At 65.0% G+C, this 16587-nt stretch overlaps 2 protein-coding genes across 2 annotated transcripts in view; one reads left to right on the forward strand and one right to left on the reverse strand.

Annotated features, from left to right (window-relative positions):
- Window positions 1-6383: 6383 nt before the first annotated feature.
- Window positions 6384-8294, forward strand: MNEG_1497 (C1, subunit of the circadian RNA-binding protein; the record flags this gene model as incomplete). Its single annotated transcript, XM_014050016.1, has 5 exons — window positions 6384-6390; window positions 6731-7080; window positions 7225-7332; window positions 7613-7787; window positions 7990-8294. The coding sequence occupies 5 exons, from the start codon at window positions 6384-6386 to the stop codon at window positions 8292-8294; spliced, it is 945 nt and encodes a 314-aa protein (XP_013905470.1).
- A 3169-nt stretch (window positions 8295-11463) lies between these two features.
- Window positions 11464-16587, reverse strand: part of MNEG_1498 (hypothetical protein) — a gene marked incomplete at both ends in the record, with an annotated part of 7293 nt that continues 2169 nt past the window's right edge. Inside the window, 7 exons of the mRNA XM_014050017.1 lie at window positions 11464-11469; window positions 11531-11666; window positions 12025-14507; window positions 14669-15190; window positions 15429-15761; window positions 15968-16063; window positions 16309-16572. Of these exons, the coding sequence (XP_013905471.1) occupies window positions 11464-11469; window positions 11531-11666; window positions 12025-14507; window positions 14669-15190; window positions 15429-15761; window positions 15968-16063; window positions 16309-16572 (3840 nt within the window). The remainder of the gene's footprint in view (window positions 11470-11530; window positions 11667-12024; window positions 14508-14668; window positions 15191-15428; window positions 15762-15967; window positions 16064-16308; window positions 16573-16587) is intronic.

Below are 16587 nucleotides of genomic sequence, written 5' to 3' on the forward strand. Positions count from 1 at the left end.
GTCCCCAGGTCCCTGAGGGTTACTCGCGCCGCCTGCTGAATGAGATGCTGGACAAGCACACGGGCGGCATGATAGGGACCGGCGGGCGCAAGCAGGGCGATGACGGCATGTTTGGGGAGCTGGAGGACGAGCTGGACTGGGGGTGATGGGCGGGCAGGGGCGCGTGGCGGGGCACGTGATGCGGCGAAGTGAGGCACGCGGCGTCGCATCGCAGCTGCTGCTGTATGGGTTTGTGACGGCGCACTGCGCAGGTGCAGCAGGCAAATTACATTGTTGCACAGCCTGCATCACCCGTAGGTAACGGGCGCTGAAGGAGGCCTCGCACAAGTGCGCGTTTAGAGCATTCAGGGAGCAAGCTTGGCACGACACATTCATCACACATGTTTTATAAAAGTCCAGCATTTCACCTATTTGTAGCAGCTATGTGGCAGCTTTTCCCACTAGTTGATGTGGGCATTGGAGTTGAGGCAATCATGTCAGCTTGTATACCTGCTGATGGGGTTTTTGGGGTCCTGGCACACCGCTTGCATTGCCTTTACATTTGGTTTCACCTGAGCTTTATCACGGCTGGTGAGCTTGACAGCTGAATTTGTGGCCTTTGTAACTTGACTCGGTGCTAGACCCTGGACACCGCGATGGGCCCGAGGTATACCTGTGTGAATACAGAGCTGTGTCCTGAACTTTTTCGTCATACGTGTATATGACGACATGCACCCAACCCTTGCGTTGCATGTTACAGTATGAAGTGTTTGATGGATGGACAGCCATTGCTCAACCAGTTCAAGGCTTGCGTGACGATGCTGGTCAAACTGTAGAATCCTGGTCTACAGCAATCACGACGTTCTGTACCTGGTGACTTCTAAGCACTCTTGACATTTTGGTTTGGGGGGGGGGGGGGCGGGGTGCGGCGGCGCCTGCAATTACCACACTGCATTCCCTGTCTTACGTCTATTGCCCTGCTGCCCCGCTGTCTGTCGTCAGGCAGTCCACTGTTGCTGTCACAACTCCTCAATGGCGTCTGGTGTATGTGTCTGATTACAATCTACCACGCGCTCAATTTGTGAGCTGGCAAGCTGTTCTGGTGCGGCATTTGCTGGTCACACTAAGAGCTGCCACATGGCAGTTGGGCCAAAGGAAGAAGACTGCCACCTGCTGCACACCGCGTGTCAGAGTGATTGCGCCGCAGTGACAGGTCCCAGGGCTGCCTCTCGGCAAGGGGTGACCTACAATTTGACACCCGAAAGGTAGAAAGGCCGCCATTGAACAAAGAAGCCATCCTATTGGAGCACCATGGAGTCTGCAGCAACCACCGCGGTCTGCACAACACAACATGCACAGACGAGCACCCACTGCAGACGATACCCTGCTGATTCAAAAAGAAGGAAGCGATCCACCTGACTTGCGGACACGCGCAATGATTTGATGCAAGACTTATGCAATCTCACCTAGTTATGACAAGATTCTCAACATTCCAATCCAAACTTCACAGCAGCTCTGGCGCAGGTGCTGCTGGCACCACTGCTTGCTGCTGCTGCGGCGGCACAAGCGCAGCAGGCGCTGATGCCGGCTGGGCCGTCTGCTGCTGATGTACTGACCGCTGTGGCGGCTGCTGTGGCGGCTGGGGATGTGGTTGGTGAAGCGTGTAGGATGTAACCGATGCCGAAGCAAAGGGGTCGTCGACACGTGCATACCCTGACGGCGGAGGGTGCGGCTGCTGCTGCTGTTGCTGTGGGCTAGCACTGCCACCATAGGTGAAGCCACCACTGGCCTCCCCTGAGGAGGTTAAGGCGCAGCAAGGCGCAAGGGCAGGGGTTGGCCAGATAAAACGGCTGGGAATGCTGTATGCGCTGGGGAACTGGAGCAAGCTGCCACACAGCCCCGCAGGTCAAGTGGCGCCGCGCCCGTCATGTAGTCTGCCCTACCGGTGGCTGCGGACTTGTGGAGGGACCAGGCAAATAACGCGCCTGCAGCCTGTGCAGAGGTGGGTGTGATGGAGCAGCGTAAGCTGCGGCGTTGAGCGCCAGGCTTGCGTTGCCATGCAACTCTGAGGACTTGCGCCCCTCAAGGTACACATGTCAACGCATGGCCTGAACACTCAGCTGAGCTAGGGGTAAGCGGTTTATGTGCACGCGCTGTCTGCCACCAGCTCCGCCCCCCCCCCCCCATGTCCCTCTGGAGAGGACAAAACACCTTTGCTGCGATGCCGAGCAGCTGGAAGAATATCAGCCACCCCCTCCCATGAAGCTCCTTGGGCCCGCCCAGAAGAACCAAGTCGATCAGAGCTGATAGCGGCGCGATGGTGTAGAACTGAAGGGATGGGGAGAGCGCGTGTGTGCACACGAGAAGGAACATGTGTGCGCATGTGAGCACATGTCGTACCCAATGCTGCTTTACCGCGACACCGTGTGCTAGCCCCTGGCATCTCGCAACTCAGCCTGCAGCCCAGATGGCTTCTGGGATAAGGGCCCGCAGTATGGCTGCCATGAGACACGTCCGATGCAAACTGCCTGCAATGGCGCTGGATGTCCAAGCGCCGCCATCGAGCCACCCTCCATCTGGTTGTGAGGCGTCCCCACCGGGACCCCCGTCCAGGCCACCAGCGGGACCAGGCCGCCAATGTGCCCACCAGCACGAGGCACTCTGATGATCCAATATAGACGGCCATTAGGCCCAGGATGGCAATGGCTCCAGAGCTGTCCGCCACCCAAACACCGGTCAGGAGCGACAGCGCCAAGATTGTGCTGCAACTGTGCAGCGCAGGGCCCAGGAAGGGATGTGAGTAGGATCACGATGTTCATCCACGCTGCAATACACATCCCCGCCGATGCGAGCCAACCAGATGTGTCGGTGGTACCAGGGCGTCGGGCGAACCCCAGCGTGTGTGGTCCATCGATCGCGCGCTGAACGCCGCGTTTCACCATTGCACTGCCAGCCGTCACCTAAGCGCCACGTAGCTGGCACGAGTGCCGCCAAACACGCTGGATGTTCCGCGATCCATGCCTGATACTTGTGCTGCCGCTCGATCTGGGCCCCAGATTGAGATGGAGCGAGTGTATACCGGGACAACCGTGGGCTTAGTCAGGGGCGCATTTTATACAGAAACGGTGCCAGTTTTCGTAGAAATGATCTGCCAACAGCTGCGATGACCAACAGCTGATCAGAACACCTGCTCCGCTCATCCGCCCAGCTCAACTGGGCACATCAGCAGGTCGGTGAGCACCAACTGCACTCCACCAACAACTTGTTTGCATTGTGTCTAACTTCATGTGAGCCCAATTGGATAGGATGTGAGTCCTGCTAGACTTGACACTCAGGAGCCATGACACCGCACGCCAAAGGCTCAAGCTATCTGACGTCACCCTTTGCATTTTTAGCTCAAAGGTGCATATGCTCGTGTCGTTCGCAGTAAAATGCAACGGCTTTACTGTGTGTATCCCTCGCTCAGTCACACCACCACAAACGTCAGCTCTACGTTCACTGTACACATGGCGTCCCAGAGTACGCGCCTGGGTGCGGACGCATCGCAGCAGCAGGCCGCACCACTCCAACAGGACGAGCAGCAACGCCAGCACCAGGAGCCCGTGAAGTCCCAAGACAACAGCTCGGCTGCCACAACAGGCATGATGCAGGTCAGACGGCGTCATGGTTGATCAGAAGGGCAAGCGCGTGGGGCACCACCTGCTTCGTCAGTGGAGGCAAGCCGTAAACGATATCTGGCCCTCTCCACCACAGGACCTGCCGCGAGACGAACTGGTGGCGATGAAGAACCGGGTGAGCGTGTTTGAGACTGCGAAACTCATTTGACGGGTTATGTTTCGGCAAGGCACCCCCCCTCACCGGCACAACCGTAATCTTGCACTCGTCAGGAAGCCTTGCTGCCAACGGCTGGCCCCTGACCCAGTGTCCACGTCGTCACCCCTAGCCCCCCCTCAGCCTGCTATCCACCATCACTCCTGACGTGCCAGGTGCTGTACGAGCAGGCCGTCCAAGGGCAGCAACCCGGGCTGACCATCATGCAGGACAAGCTGGGTGCAAACGTTGAGAACACATGTGAGGCGACACCATCCAGGGACACCAGGGCAGCGCACGCTCACTTCAGCTGTCAGATTGATTAGGGTTTACGATTCAGGGTTGCGTGGCACCGGACCGATGCTGGCTACTACTGGAGCAAAATGAGAGATTGGCCCAACTCTCTCCTCCCATCACCAACTATTGAATACATCTGCTGACAATCATTCGAATGATCCCACCCGCGGCCGTGCAACCATGGCAGGGGGAATGACCGAGAGCAACGAGGAACCCAACAAGCAAAATTAATGGGTGGCTGGGGCGCAGGCTGAACAAAGGGCCAGGGGGGGGGGCGCACCACCATTGTAAAGGTTTATAACGTCAGTGGAGTGAATATCAACCCAGAGACAAAGGGCATAGTGATACTGGTGAGCCAACACTAGCAGGACATTGTGGGCCTTGCAGCCCACAGCCGTGCCTGTCCGTGCAACGCACCAAAGGGACTCGCGGCAGCAGCAGCCCTGCTCCCCGCTGCGTGGGCAATAGGCAGGCAAGCTCCCACTTCCGCCGAACCTCCCTTGCCAAACGTCCATCCGATTAGTACGTCGGGCGTTGCGCCAAATAGAGTAGCGCAAGCATCATGTGTTTGACCCTTTCATTCTCATCAAATCCAAGCGCATATTGTGCTTTGGGGGTTGAAGCAGTCAGGACCTGCGACCAACTCAAGGTGTTAGATTGCAGGTGTAAGATTTCAGGTGTCGGTGTCACGGCCACGGAAGGGCGGCGCCAGGTCGCAGCTGTGGGTTGATCTGCACTGCTGCACCGGTACTCAAGCCGTGCCGCGCTATGCTAGCTGGCGCAAGGTGCCCCTTGCCATCGAGCCGCTGGCCAGCTGCACTGTTGACGCAACAATGCTCTTCAGGCTAGGAAAGGTGCCCGCCCATGCGACAGGGCCGGTCACTTTCCAGCTGGTGACAATTCATCACGCGACATACCGTAGGCACCGCGGGTGGGATGGCGAGTGTGATCTGCAGCAGGCAGTTCGCACGTTGCCTACGCTAGGGATTTTTCTCTGAAAGTGCTGCATCAGCAATGCGGCTGACTGCGCCCCCAACCCCCACCAGGGCTTTGCGTGTTGCACCTGAATACAGCCTTGGCAGTGGGGCCGGATCATCCATGAATTGCAATCAGCTGGTGGAGACTGCGGGCCCCAGTGCCAGGGGGGAGATGCGAACTGACACAACAAACCAAGTGCAAAGGTGCACGATATTTCCACGAAATTTTAGAGCCCTGGTGGAACGGGCACAGGCACGGATATTCCATCAGCGAGCTTGGTGCACTGAACTGTTTGCCACACTTGCATGCTACTACGTGACCCTTGTGAAACGGTGGCGGTTGGCTGCAACTTCAAGGTAGAGCAGCTATCAGTCGAGTTAAATGAAAATTTAACGTCGAGATTTCAAGCTGCATACTGGTCTAAAAGCAGATCCCTGTGCTGTCGCTGGACATGCGAGGCTGGTCACCCGGGCAGAATACCCGGCCTGAACACCGCTACATTTGAACATGAGAGCCACCCCAAGGAACTTCCTTGAATGGATGAGGAATGTATGTACCTGGTTTATCCCATACGAGTCCCTCCCCTGGATGCAGCAAATGGGACAGCGTGAGCAGATGTCGTGCCCGTCGACCATTGGCGCAGAAGTAGTGACACATGCTTGCTCCGGGTGACCCATTCAAGTGGCACATCATGTGTAGTCTTGGCCCCGCTTACACAGCATAATGCCCCTAATAAGGAGCCTCGCATGGCTAGCATGGCCTGCAAGCATCCATAGGGTGCGACGGGAGCCGCTGTCGCGCAACAACTCAATTAGCAGGGTCTGGGCTGAGGTCCCACGGTGCGACTTGGCACCGCAGGTGGCAGGCAACATAATAAAATCCTTGAATATGGCGCTGCGTGGCCGCGGCCCCTTATCGCGCCACCCGCCCCGCGTTCTCCGTAGTACACATGGCCTCAGTTCGCCACGCACTTTTTTGCAACTGTTGCGGTGTAAAGTTTACGAAATCAATAATCAGAAGATTCGCTGCGCCTGGCAGCTCTCGCTCCTCGACGCATTACGGCAGTCTCTGTTGGGGTCAGAGAGGTCCAGCCTGCAGGATTGCCAGGACTTTCGGGGGGCCGTTTGGCTGGTGTATGGCTGTCGATTACATTGACGTGTAACACTTTGCACTTGCTGAACTGAACACTGTGATCAGCGGCAGCACCGTGCTCGCTTGCCTCGTCCCGCCTGTGCTGCTCTGTATCTGTTCGTCACTGATCTGCCGAAGCGGAGAACTTCTTACCGGATACAGTTGTGGGAGCCGGCCGGGGGTGCACCATGGCAGGTGCGTTCGCTTACAGTGCACCGCTCGGGCAGTCCGCTGACGTTCTTGCCTCGGAGACCACGGCTCATATCACATCAGTGGCCATGCGGTTGCTTGTGGCCTGCTGGTGTGCCAGGATCGGTCCAGCCGGATCGCGAGTTTGGGCTCCGCGCCTCCTAAGCCATGCAGCATGCGAACTGGGCATGGGGCGCTCCGGCTCATGGGAGGCCCGGGCAAGCACCGGTGAAGCAGCCGGCCTGTTGCCGCGCGCGTCGTCGCGCTCTGCAGTGAGGTCGTACGGAATGCAGCATCCGCACACAATCCTTGCGGCCGCGGCGCGCCATGACCCTCTATGCCGCAGCCGCTGAGCTGAAGCGCCAGACGGCTACTGTGGACTGCCCAAAGTCCATGGTGGGGCGCGTAATTGGCAAGAACGGAGAGACGATCAAGGCGCTTCAGACCTACACGGGGGCTCTCATCCAGATCGACCAGACTGTGGAGCCCACCAAGGTCACGATCAGTGGCACACCGCACAGCCTCAGCCTGGCGGTGTCGATGGTCACAGATATCGTCAAGGGCACGTTCAAGGGCTTCGCGCTGCTGCGGCAGATCACCAACGCCGGCGTGCGGCCCGCCGGCATCCCTCCTGCGCCCATGGCGCAGCCGCGGCCTGTTTATGCACCGGGCTATGGGCTCATCCCGCCATCGCAGGTGGGCGCACATGAATGTGTGAGGGCGGATGGCATGTTGGGCAAGCATCTGTGCGCCTTGTTGCGGTGCCATGGACTCTGCTCACAGCCATCTGAATTCGCGTACGCCATCTTCACTCGCCGCACTCCGCTATCCCGGCCGCAGTTGTATGGCGCTGATGACCGCACTGCGGGGGTGGTGGCGGTGGGTCGGCAGCAGGGCCCCATGTCGTGGCCCCCAGCCGGCCAGGTGGTGCCGTCCCAGGTCATCCTGGTGCGGGCTTGCAGGGCACTGGTGCTGGGACTGTGCCGCCAGTGCTCAGCAGCCAGGACAGCTGCGGCGCCCAACCAGCCCCTGCAATTGCTTCTGCCTTTGCGCGCTGCTTTTGCGACGTGGGACATGCAACGCTTTTGAATTAAACAAGGCCACCCGCGTATTGCCGGACTGCTCTGCATCGCACCCTCTGCTGGACTGTCCACACCGCTCTTTGGCTTGAGCGCCCCACCCCACGCCTGACGCCCCCTGGCCCACCCCCCATCATCCTTCGCGCCAGGGTCTCCCCCAGTCTGGCGGTATGATGCGGCCAATGGGGGCACAGCAGGCAATGCTGGCTGGCGGTATGGGCGGCATGGACGAGGCGGCGATGATGGGCATGGGTGGCTATGGTGTGCCCGCGCCCATGTACGCAGCCTACCAGCCTGCGGAGTACAGCATGCAGGGCATGCAGGGTGAGACGGGGCCGATGGGCCGTTGTTTTGACGGGCAGGGGTTCTGATGATCAGGATTATCACGGGATGCAGCAGGGCTTAGGTGGAGCACGAGTGCTGTATGGGCCTTGCACGACCCCTGGATATTGCACACACAGCGCCTTCATCTGTGCCGCCCATTCAAACGTGCCACTTGCAATTGCGCCCTGCCCCCCGCATCCAGTGGGCATGATGGGCGGCCCGGGCCCCGACATGATGTACGGCGGCATGGACAGCGGCATGATGGGCGTCAGCGCCGGCGCCCGCATGTACAGCGCAGCCTCACCCAAGCCTGGCCCGGGCGCCAACGGCATGCACCGGGGCGGGGGCGTGCCCAAGAGCGGCAGCTCGTCAGACCTCGACGTGCTGGGCGGCGGCGGGGGCGCGGGCAACGGCGGCGCAGGCGGCGGCAACTGGGTGCAGATCATGGACCCTGACGGCAAGGTGTACCTCGTGAACCAGGCCGCGGGGGGTGGGGGCAACCAGTAGGCGGGCAGGCCGCGCGGGCCGGGGGCGTTGCCAGCTCCGGCCCAGGGACGGCGCTGCCTGCAAAGCCGATTGATGTGGGTGCCGGAGCATCCTGCAGCGGCAAGAGGCGGCAAGCCGACTGGGTCCCCTGCGCGGGCGGCACCTAACAAACTTGGTGTCTTTGTGTGTAGTGCGCAACATCAGCATTTGATGTTCGACCCGTCGCTCAAGCTTGCTTTGACTGCTGCGTGCGCATCCTGCGCGCATAGCTCTCAGCACGATTGTCTGCTGCAGGGCGCGGCCCCCAACCCAGTGTTGCAGTGGCGGCGAGAAGCTCTGTGCGTCAGCGAGGGAGGGGCGAGCACGCACTGCGCATGTCGGCCTGGGGTTTTGGGGGGCCACACACTCAGTTGCCGCACCCCTGTACAGCCTGCCGCCCGCTGCCCCAGCGCGTCAACCATCCCAGCCCCTCCGCCCCCCCATCCCGAGCCTCTGATCCTTACGAGCGTCTCCTTGGTCGATTCTCCGCGGCGCGGGCGCCGGTCACCCATCAGGCGCTCGCTCTGCCATACACTGCACGCCCAACGTCAATCGTACCGACGTGCGCACTGCGCTGCTTTTTACTGCGCCGGGACTGCATCGCGAAGGCTTTGGTGGGGGGCTGTTCTTGCGCTGCAAGGGGCCATCCGGGAAGCTTGGCCGTCACGTGGCGCCCCCACCCCTGCGCGCCTCACTGCCTCAATGCCACACCGGGCAGCAGGCCAGCGCAGGACGTGAGCAGGGCGTGTGTGGGGCGCGTCTGCGATCGCTTTCGGGGTGGCTCTCAAGCGCGCTTCTCTTGCCCTCCTTGAATCAGCACCGCATTATGGCGACGACTCTTGGGACGACTTTTTCGTACTTTGATGCGGCTGCGTGCCACTGGGAGTCCACTGTTTCAGCCTGGGGGATAGGGTCGGCGCCCTGCCTCGCCAGCCGCGACAATACGGCCGACAGGCTGGCTCGGCTGCGCTGGCTCGGCTGCGCTGCCACCGAGCACGCGTGCTCGTCCCCGTGATGCCGCACCAGCTCAGTAGCCAGCGCATGTGGCCAGGCATGGAGGGGGTGCAAACTGCTCAACAGCGCAAGGTGCAGTTTGGACGGGGGTAAAGCAGTGCTGGCTGTGCGCCGCCCCAGGCCCGGCCCAATTGGTTAGCACCGCAACTCCTTGCCCCCCTTGTTGTGTGCGACACCTCTCCTGTTGCGAGGTCGGCGAAGCGGCGTGCCTGGGGTCGCAGCCTCAGGACACAGCCACTGCAAGATAAGAACGCTCGCAGCAACCGGCGCGGACGCGTCACGTGCGCCTACTGTTCTGCAGCTTCCCGGTGCTGCCAGAGCACCCCTGCATGTTTTCACACAAACAGATGTGGCCCGATGCGCCCCGCACCACTGCTTTTGCGTACTGCGTGTCGTTCCGGGGCCTGTGGGCCAGCACTCGATTGTGCACCACCACCCTGCCATGTTGCTTGTTCCCGCACTCGCATATACACCATATGACACACTGTCCCACCCGCAGAAACCATGCACGATTTGGCACGTACTGCCCCATGCTTGCTGCTGACTGCACCCAGAGAACACGGAGCGCCCAGGTCTGCGCACCGCTTCTAGCCGGCTGCGTGGCTCCCGCTTGCACCCTGGCTGCGTGCCCCAACCCCTCCATTGAGTAGAGCCAAGCGCCCACGAGGCCCGGCGGGATGCGGCGGGGTGCTGCGGGGGCTGGACCGGCTACAACAACCGCGCCCCTGGCAGGGCGTGCCTTGCCGCGTGCCCAGGGGGCAGCGCTCGGCTTCGTCCAGCTGCCGTGAACCCTGCACTGCAGACCACCAGGCCCTTCCCCTTGCAGCCAGGCCAGCAGCAGCACCTAAACCCTTGGGCGTTTGTGTTGGCCGCTTCTTGGCCTGGTCATGACACTGTGTCGCACAGAGGCGCATGCCGCAACTGTGTTGGAACGCACCAGCATTAAAGCTGACAAATCCGTTGCCGGGTGGGTCTTGATTACAGAAAGCAAGCCAAGTTTTATGTGTAACTGCGGGATACGACTCCAGCATCACATGCAGGTGCAGGCACTTGATGAGGGTGCCCTGGCAGGCAGCGGGCTGCACCCATCAGGGCCACGCCCTGCAATCATGCGCCAAGTGTATGTCCCTCGCCTACCCCATGCTCAGATACGTCGGGCGCCAGCGGGATACTGCTGCTAGGGTACAGGAGTGACCCGAGTGCTGTTGCGCGGCGCTGCGCTGCGACAAGGCTGCCCTGGCGCTGGGCCAGCAGCACCATCAAGTGCCCAGCCTTGAGCTTGGCGGCCTGCGGACGGTGCGGCGTTGTGGGTGTAAGCATGTGTGCGCTTTCATATGTGTGTGAGGTGCGGGGTGCGCTTTCAGGTTGTGCTTTCTCGCGCCACATGCTTGCCTCGTAGGTGTCAAGGCAGGTGTTGCCCCATGGCAGCGCCACGACCATGGCCAACCCCATGCCCTTTGGGACTCGCCTGAATGTGCCCTTGACAGGCCTCGGCGCCCTCCCACCCCATCAACATCTGCGACACCACGGCGTGCGTGTGCGCTGCACGATCTGCTCCAGCTTCCGCAGAGGGGCTGGTGGCGCCCCCGCTTTCACCACCACCTTGCACCCTGGCGCTGGCGCCCAAGATCGAGCGACCGACAGCTGCCAGGCCGGCGGCCCCAGCCTTGAGCGGCCACCAGGAGGCCTGCCACGGTGCCGCCTCCTCATGCTGGTCGGGTGCTGCGTCAGCAGCCAGCTCAGCGCAATCCACGCCGTCAGGAGCTCCTGTAGCGGGCGTCCTGGTTGCGCCCCGGGACGCGTTGATCTCCGCTGGCAGCCGGTCCGTTTCCACAGGGAGGCCCCACAGCTGGCCCAGCTGCGCAAGGTCATCGTGCGCAGCCTCGTGCCGCGCCGCCAGCCGCCAGAGGAGCGCAGTCTGCTCCTCAGCGGCCGACAGGGCCACGTCGGTAGCAGCCAGGAGCCCCAGCAGCCGCACCACCTTGGCACGGGCCGCCTGGCGGGGCCGGGAGCGTTTTAGCGTTGGGTGGGGGGGTGGAGTGGGGGGTTGTGGTGCGGCCGCAGCGGCAACCATGCGCTGGCTGCAACCTGTCAAGGGCTGTATGGGGGCGGTGGCGCCGTGGCCAGTGAGGCAGGATTACTCCTGAGGCAGTCACACACACAGACACACACAGACACACACACACACATACACACACACACACCTGCAGGCGTCCGCGCAGCCCCGCCGCCGTCTTGAACTCCTGTAGGAGGGCTATCACCACCTCCAGCTCAACAGAAGCCGCGGCAGATGGCGCAGCGGCAACAGGCACGGGCATGGGGAGCGCGCCAGCTGGCAGTCTGTTGAGTGCATGGGTAGCAGGTTCGTGTGTCGTTGCAGGCGGGCCGGTTGCACGTGAACCAAGCATTTTTGTGTGTTTCCTGTATGCAGACATGCGCATTGTTGTGTAGTTGTATGCTTGGTGAAGGTTTTGTTTCACAAGCACGTGCGCGTGTGTGCATGTGTACAGGTGTGTGAGTGTGCGCGCGTGCACGGGCTTGGCATTGCACTGTGCAGCACTGGACAGGCGGGATGATGCTTCTATCAGGGGCTCATGCAAGCTCCACCAGCAGTGTTGCAATCCGCCTGCCCCTGCTGCACCACAATCGCTGCCCGGCACGCTCACAGGCCGGTGCGCCCGCAGCCCCAACAGCCCACCTGGACAGAGCGGCCGCCAGCGCCCCCGCCGCCAACCCGTCCGCCTCGTGGCGCGCCGCTGCGAGCTCGGCCTGCGACGCTGCCAGCTCGCCCCTGAGCGCTCCCAACTGTTCGCGGCTCGCCGCCTCTGATGCCCTCTGCTCCTCCCTGGCGCGCTCCAGCTGCACCCGCGCGTCCCCTGGCTCCAGCCTCGCCGCCCGCGGCCTCAGCAGCGCAAAATTCAAGCGCGGCGCCAGCGCGTGCGCCCGCCGCTGCCAGCGTCGCCGCTGCTGCTGCTGTCCAGTCCCTCGCTCTTGCTGCACACGCTGCTGCCCCAAAACGTATCTGGTATCTGTAGTGTCGGCAGCCAGGCTGCCTCGCTGGTTGCCCTGCGCCTCGCGGCGCGGGCTGCTGTCGCCACTGAATGCGTGTGATGAGCCGACGAACGCCACGCCCGAACCGGTGTGGCTGCGCCGCCCTGCACGCCGCCTCGCGTGGACAGCCCCCCATTTGCCCGCGCCAGCGCGGCCGTTGTCGGCCACGGGGCCGTCGCCGGTGCGCTCGCCGCGGCCATTCCCGCCATTCCCGCCGCCGTCCTCCCCAGCCGCCTCCTGCTCGGCCCTGGTGGGTTCGGCTGCGGCGGCCTCCAGCCGTTCGTGCAGCGCGCTGATGTCAGCATCCCGCGCGTCCACCATGCCCGTCAGCCGCCCCAGCAGTGCCAGCGCCTCAGACAGCTGCGCCAGGCCCTCTGTGTTGGCCGCGGCCCCGGCCGAGCCCGCGACGTAGTCGGCGCTGATGGCGGTCTCGCTGGCGAGGTCGACGGTGGCGCCGGCGGAGGCGCCAGACCGATGCGCGGCAAGCAGAAGGCCCTCCAGCTCAGCCAAGGCCACCCGCCATTCTCCAGCGGCTGGCACTGCGCCGTCGGCCGGCGCCGCGCCGGTGCCAGCATCACCAGCGCGAGCCGCCCGCGGCACCGGGGCACGCCCAGCAGCGGCGTGCGGCCGCGCCGCCTCTGCGCGGGCTTCCTCCGCGGCCTCGGCCGCGGCAGACGCCCGCGCCTCTGCTGCGGTCGCCGCGAGCGACGCGGCCTCCAGCTCTGTATGCAGCGCCGCCACCCTCTCCGCCGCGGCCGCCTCCGCCTGCGCCAGCCTGGTTGCCGCAGCCCCCTCGGCTGCCGCAAGGCCCGCAGCCGCGGCCGCACCGCGCACACGCTCCTCCCGCAGGTCCCTGGCCAGAGCCCCGCGCACCCCTTCTGCCTCAACCAACGCCGCTTGCGCCACCGCCAGCGCAGCCGCACTGGCGTCGCGCTCGCGCGCCGCCGACTCCGCCGCCGCATGTGCAGCCGCGGCCGCAGCCTCCATGCGTGCGAGCGCGGCGCGCGCGAGGGCCTCGCCGCCAGACGCGGCGGCGGCGGCCGCCTCGAGCGCCTCGCAGCGCCGCTGCGCCTCCGCTAGCGCCTCGCTGCCCAGCGCCGCGCCACCCTCGGCCCCTGTCGCGTCCGACTGCATCTGGCCCACACTGGCTGCAGCCCAGGCCGCCGCGTCGCGCGCCCGCAGCAGCCGCAGCTCCTCCTCCTGGGCCACCAGGGCAGCGCCCAGCGGGCCGCGCGCCTGCATCGCCGCCGCCAGCGCGGCCTCGTACTGCCCGGGGCCGACCGGCACCCGCGGCAGCTGCGCGGCGGCTTCCCTCCGCGCGGCGGACGCCGCTTCCACGTCCGCCGTCAGGCCGGCCACCTGCGCCTCCAGCAGCGCGCCGCGCGCCTCTTGCGCCCGCAGCTCGCCCTCCGCCGCCGCCAGCGCCCCCGCTGTCGCCTCGCCCCGCTGCCGCTCCCCCTCCAAGTCGCCCCGCGCCTCTGACAGCAGCGATCTCAGCCGCCCGGCCTCGGCCGCGCGCTCGGCGGCACCGGCGGCCGCCGCCGCCAGCAGCGCCTCTGCCGCGCCGCCCACTGCCTCCCATTGCGCCGCCAGCGCCCGCAGCAGGCCGAAGCCGGCCAGCTCCTGCGCCGCGCTGGGCCCGGCCTTGTCTGCCGCGTCTGCAGAGTCGCGCCTGGACGCCGCCGCCTGCGCCCGCCGCTCCAGCGCAGCCACGACCTCTGCCAGCCGCGCCGCCTCGCCCTCAGCCGTCTGCAGGCGCCGCTCCAGCGCGGCCGTGCGCTCGTCGCCGTCGGCGCGCGCGACGCGCTCGGCCTCCAGCGCCTCCGCCGCCGCCCGCTGAGAAGCTTGCAGCGCCGCAGCTGCGGCTGTCTCGGCGCCGGCGCGCTCCGTCGCCAGCGCATCGGCCGCGGAGCGGCGAGCAGCCTCGAGCCGCGCGGCGCGCGCGTCGCTGTCGGCGCGCGCCTGCCTCTCTGCGCGGAGCGCCTCACCTGCCGCATCGCGCTCTGCCTCCAGGGCTGCGGCGCGCATCTGCAGCGCCGCCAGGCTGGCTTCGCGGCTCTTCAGGGCGGAGGCGTGCTGGGCCGCGGCGCGATGCAGCTGCTCAGCGCTGCCGTCCAGGACAGCAGCAGCCTGCGCACCAGCATGGAAGAATCGTGGTATAAAGCCTTGCTTCACAGGCACCAGGGCCCCATTTTGAGCGGTCGACAACAGCAGGTGCAGCTTCAGTCAGCATGTGCCGGCCTGCCGTGCCATTCCTCCCCCCAACACGCTGGTGACCGTTGCAAACCCACCTCAGAGCGAGCCTCCGCCAGCAATCCCTCAGCCCGAGCTGCCCGCTCCTCAGCATCCTGCGCGCTGGCTGCAGCCGCTGCCGCTGCCTGCACCGCCGCCACCACGTGTGCCTCTGCCGCGCCGCCCGCCGCCTCCCACTGTGCCGCCAGCACCCGCAGCAGGCCAAACCCGGCCAGCTCCTGCGCCGCGCTGGGTCCCGCCCTGTCTGCGGCGTCCGCAGAGGCGCGCCTGGACGCCGCCGCCTGCGCCTGCTGCAACGCCGCCAGCTCACCCTGCAGTCGAGCAGCCACCTCAGCGCCCTCCCGCAGCCGCCGCTCCAGCTCCGCCGCCGCCGCCCCCGCATCTACGCCCGCCCGCCTCTCCGAGGCGAGCGCCGCGGCCGCGGCCTGCCGCGCCTCGTCCAGCCGCGCGGCCTGCAGCTGCAGCGCGTCCAGGCGGGCGTCGCGCTCCTGCAGGGCCGCGGCGTGGGCGGCCTCGGCCGAGCGCAGCCGCCGGGCGTCTTCCTCACGCAGCAGGGCGGCCTGCAGGAAAGAGGACAGCGAGGGTGTGCGGGGGGGGGGGGTTCAGGGCAGGGTCACAGCTGGAGGGCGAGTGGGGGTGACGGAGGCCTCATGCATCATGCAGCACCGGAGGGTTTTCCAGCAAGAACTATCAACCTCGCGACGCCAGCACCACGCGCGCTGTGCCTGCACAGCAGTCATGAGGGGAAGCACGTGAGCGAGCCCCGAGGCCGCCAACGCGGCCATGCCTGCGCCGCACCTGACAGGTCGCCGCGTCCAGCAGGGCGCCCCGCAGCGCCCCTGCCCGCGCCTCTTCACGCATCGCCTCGCGGGCCGCGGCCGCCTCTGCGCTTGCCGCCGTGGCGGCAGCCTCGGCAGCCGCCAAGCTGGCACGGAGCGCGGCCGCCGCGGCATCGGCCGCTGCCGCTGCGCTTGACGCCTCCAGCAAGCCGCGTGCCGCGGCAGCGTCCGCCTGGGCCCCGGCTGTGCGCAGCGCCGCCGCCTCTGCCTCGGCCGTCGCCCTCTCGCGGCCGGCCAGGTCCAGCGCTGCCCCCACTGCTTCAAGCTTGTCCATGAGGGCGGTGATGATGGCCTGGGGCGTTGTGAGGGACGAGGCGTGGTGGGTGGCGGCTTTGCCAGGCAGGAGCAGAACGCATTGGTTGGGGAGGACGGCTGCACTGGGTAGGCTTAAGGACGGCGCTGCAGCCTGCCTGGGGCGCGTGCCCGCACATGCATCTCCTCGCCATCAGCAGTAAGATTCGGCATGAGTCCGGTTCCCCCCCCAATCCACCCCCCCACCTCCTTCTCGCTCAGCAGCGCCGCCTGCGCCTCGGCCTGCTTGCGTGCCGTGTCCTCCCCTGCTGCCAGCTGCTGCTGCAGGCCTTGCAACGCCGCCTGGAGCGACGACAGGGGCAAAGACGGCAACTGGTTCACATTGTTGCAGCACGTCACATACTCCATTTACCTCCCCCTATCTCCCTCCTCTCCTATCCGTCCTCAGCCCTCCTCCTGAATCCTGAGCTCCTTTTCAAAAAACCAAATCACAGCATTTTTGTCCTCAGTTGCCATCCTGCGGCACGTGCCCAACACATGCCAGTCGCCTGAAGCACCTTGCCGCCCCTCCCAACACCAGCGCGCACCTCTTTCTGCAGCAGCGACCACGTGGAGCGCTGCGCCCCCGCCTCCGCCTCCGACAGCTCTTCACCCAGCGCAGCCTCGGCCGCCGCAGCTGCCGCCAGCTGCCCCCTCAGCTCCGACAGCTGAGCATCCCGCGCAGCCACCTCTCGCCGCAGCGCGGCCGCCACCTCCGCTTCTGCCGCTGCAGCAGCCTCTGCGACGCGCGCCGCGCTGCGTGCGGCCTTGGCGTCGGCCTCGGCGGCCGCCGCGCGCGCGTTGGAGTGTTGCTGGGAGGCGGGGGC

The sequence above is a fragment of the Monoraphidium neglectum genome (assembly GCF_000611645.1).
Source record: "Monoraphidium neglectum strain SAG 48.87 unplaced genomic scaffold scaffold00151, whole genome shotgun sequence".
NCBI classification, from domain to species: domain Eukaryota; kingdom Viridiplantae; phylum Chlorophyta; class Chlorophyceae; order Sphaeropleales; family Selenastraceae; genus Monoraphidium; species Monoraphidium neglectum.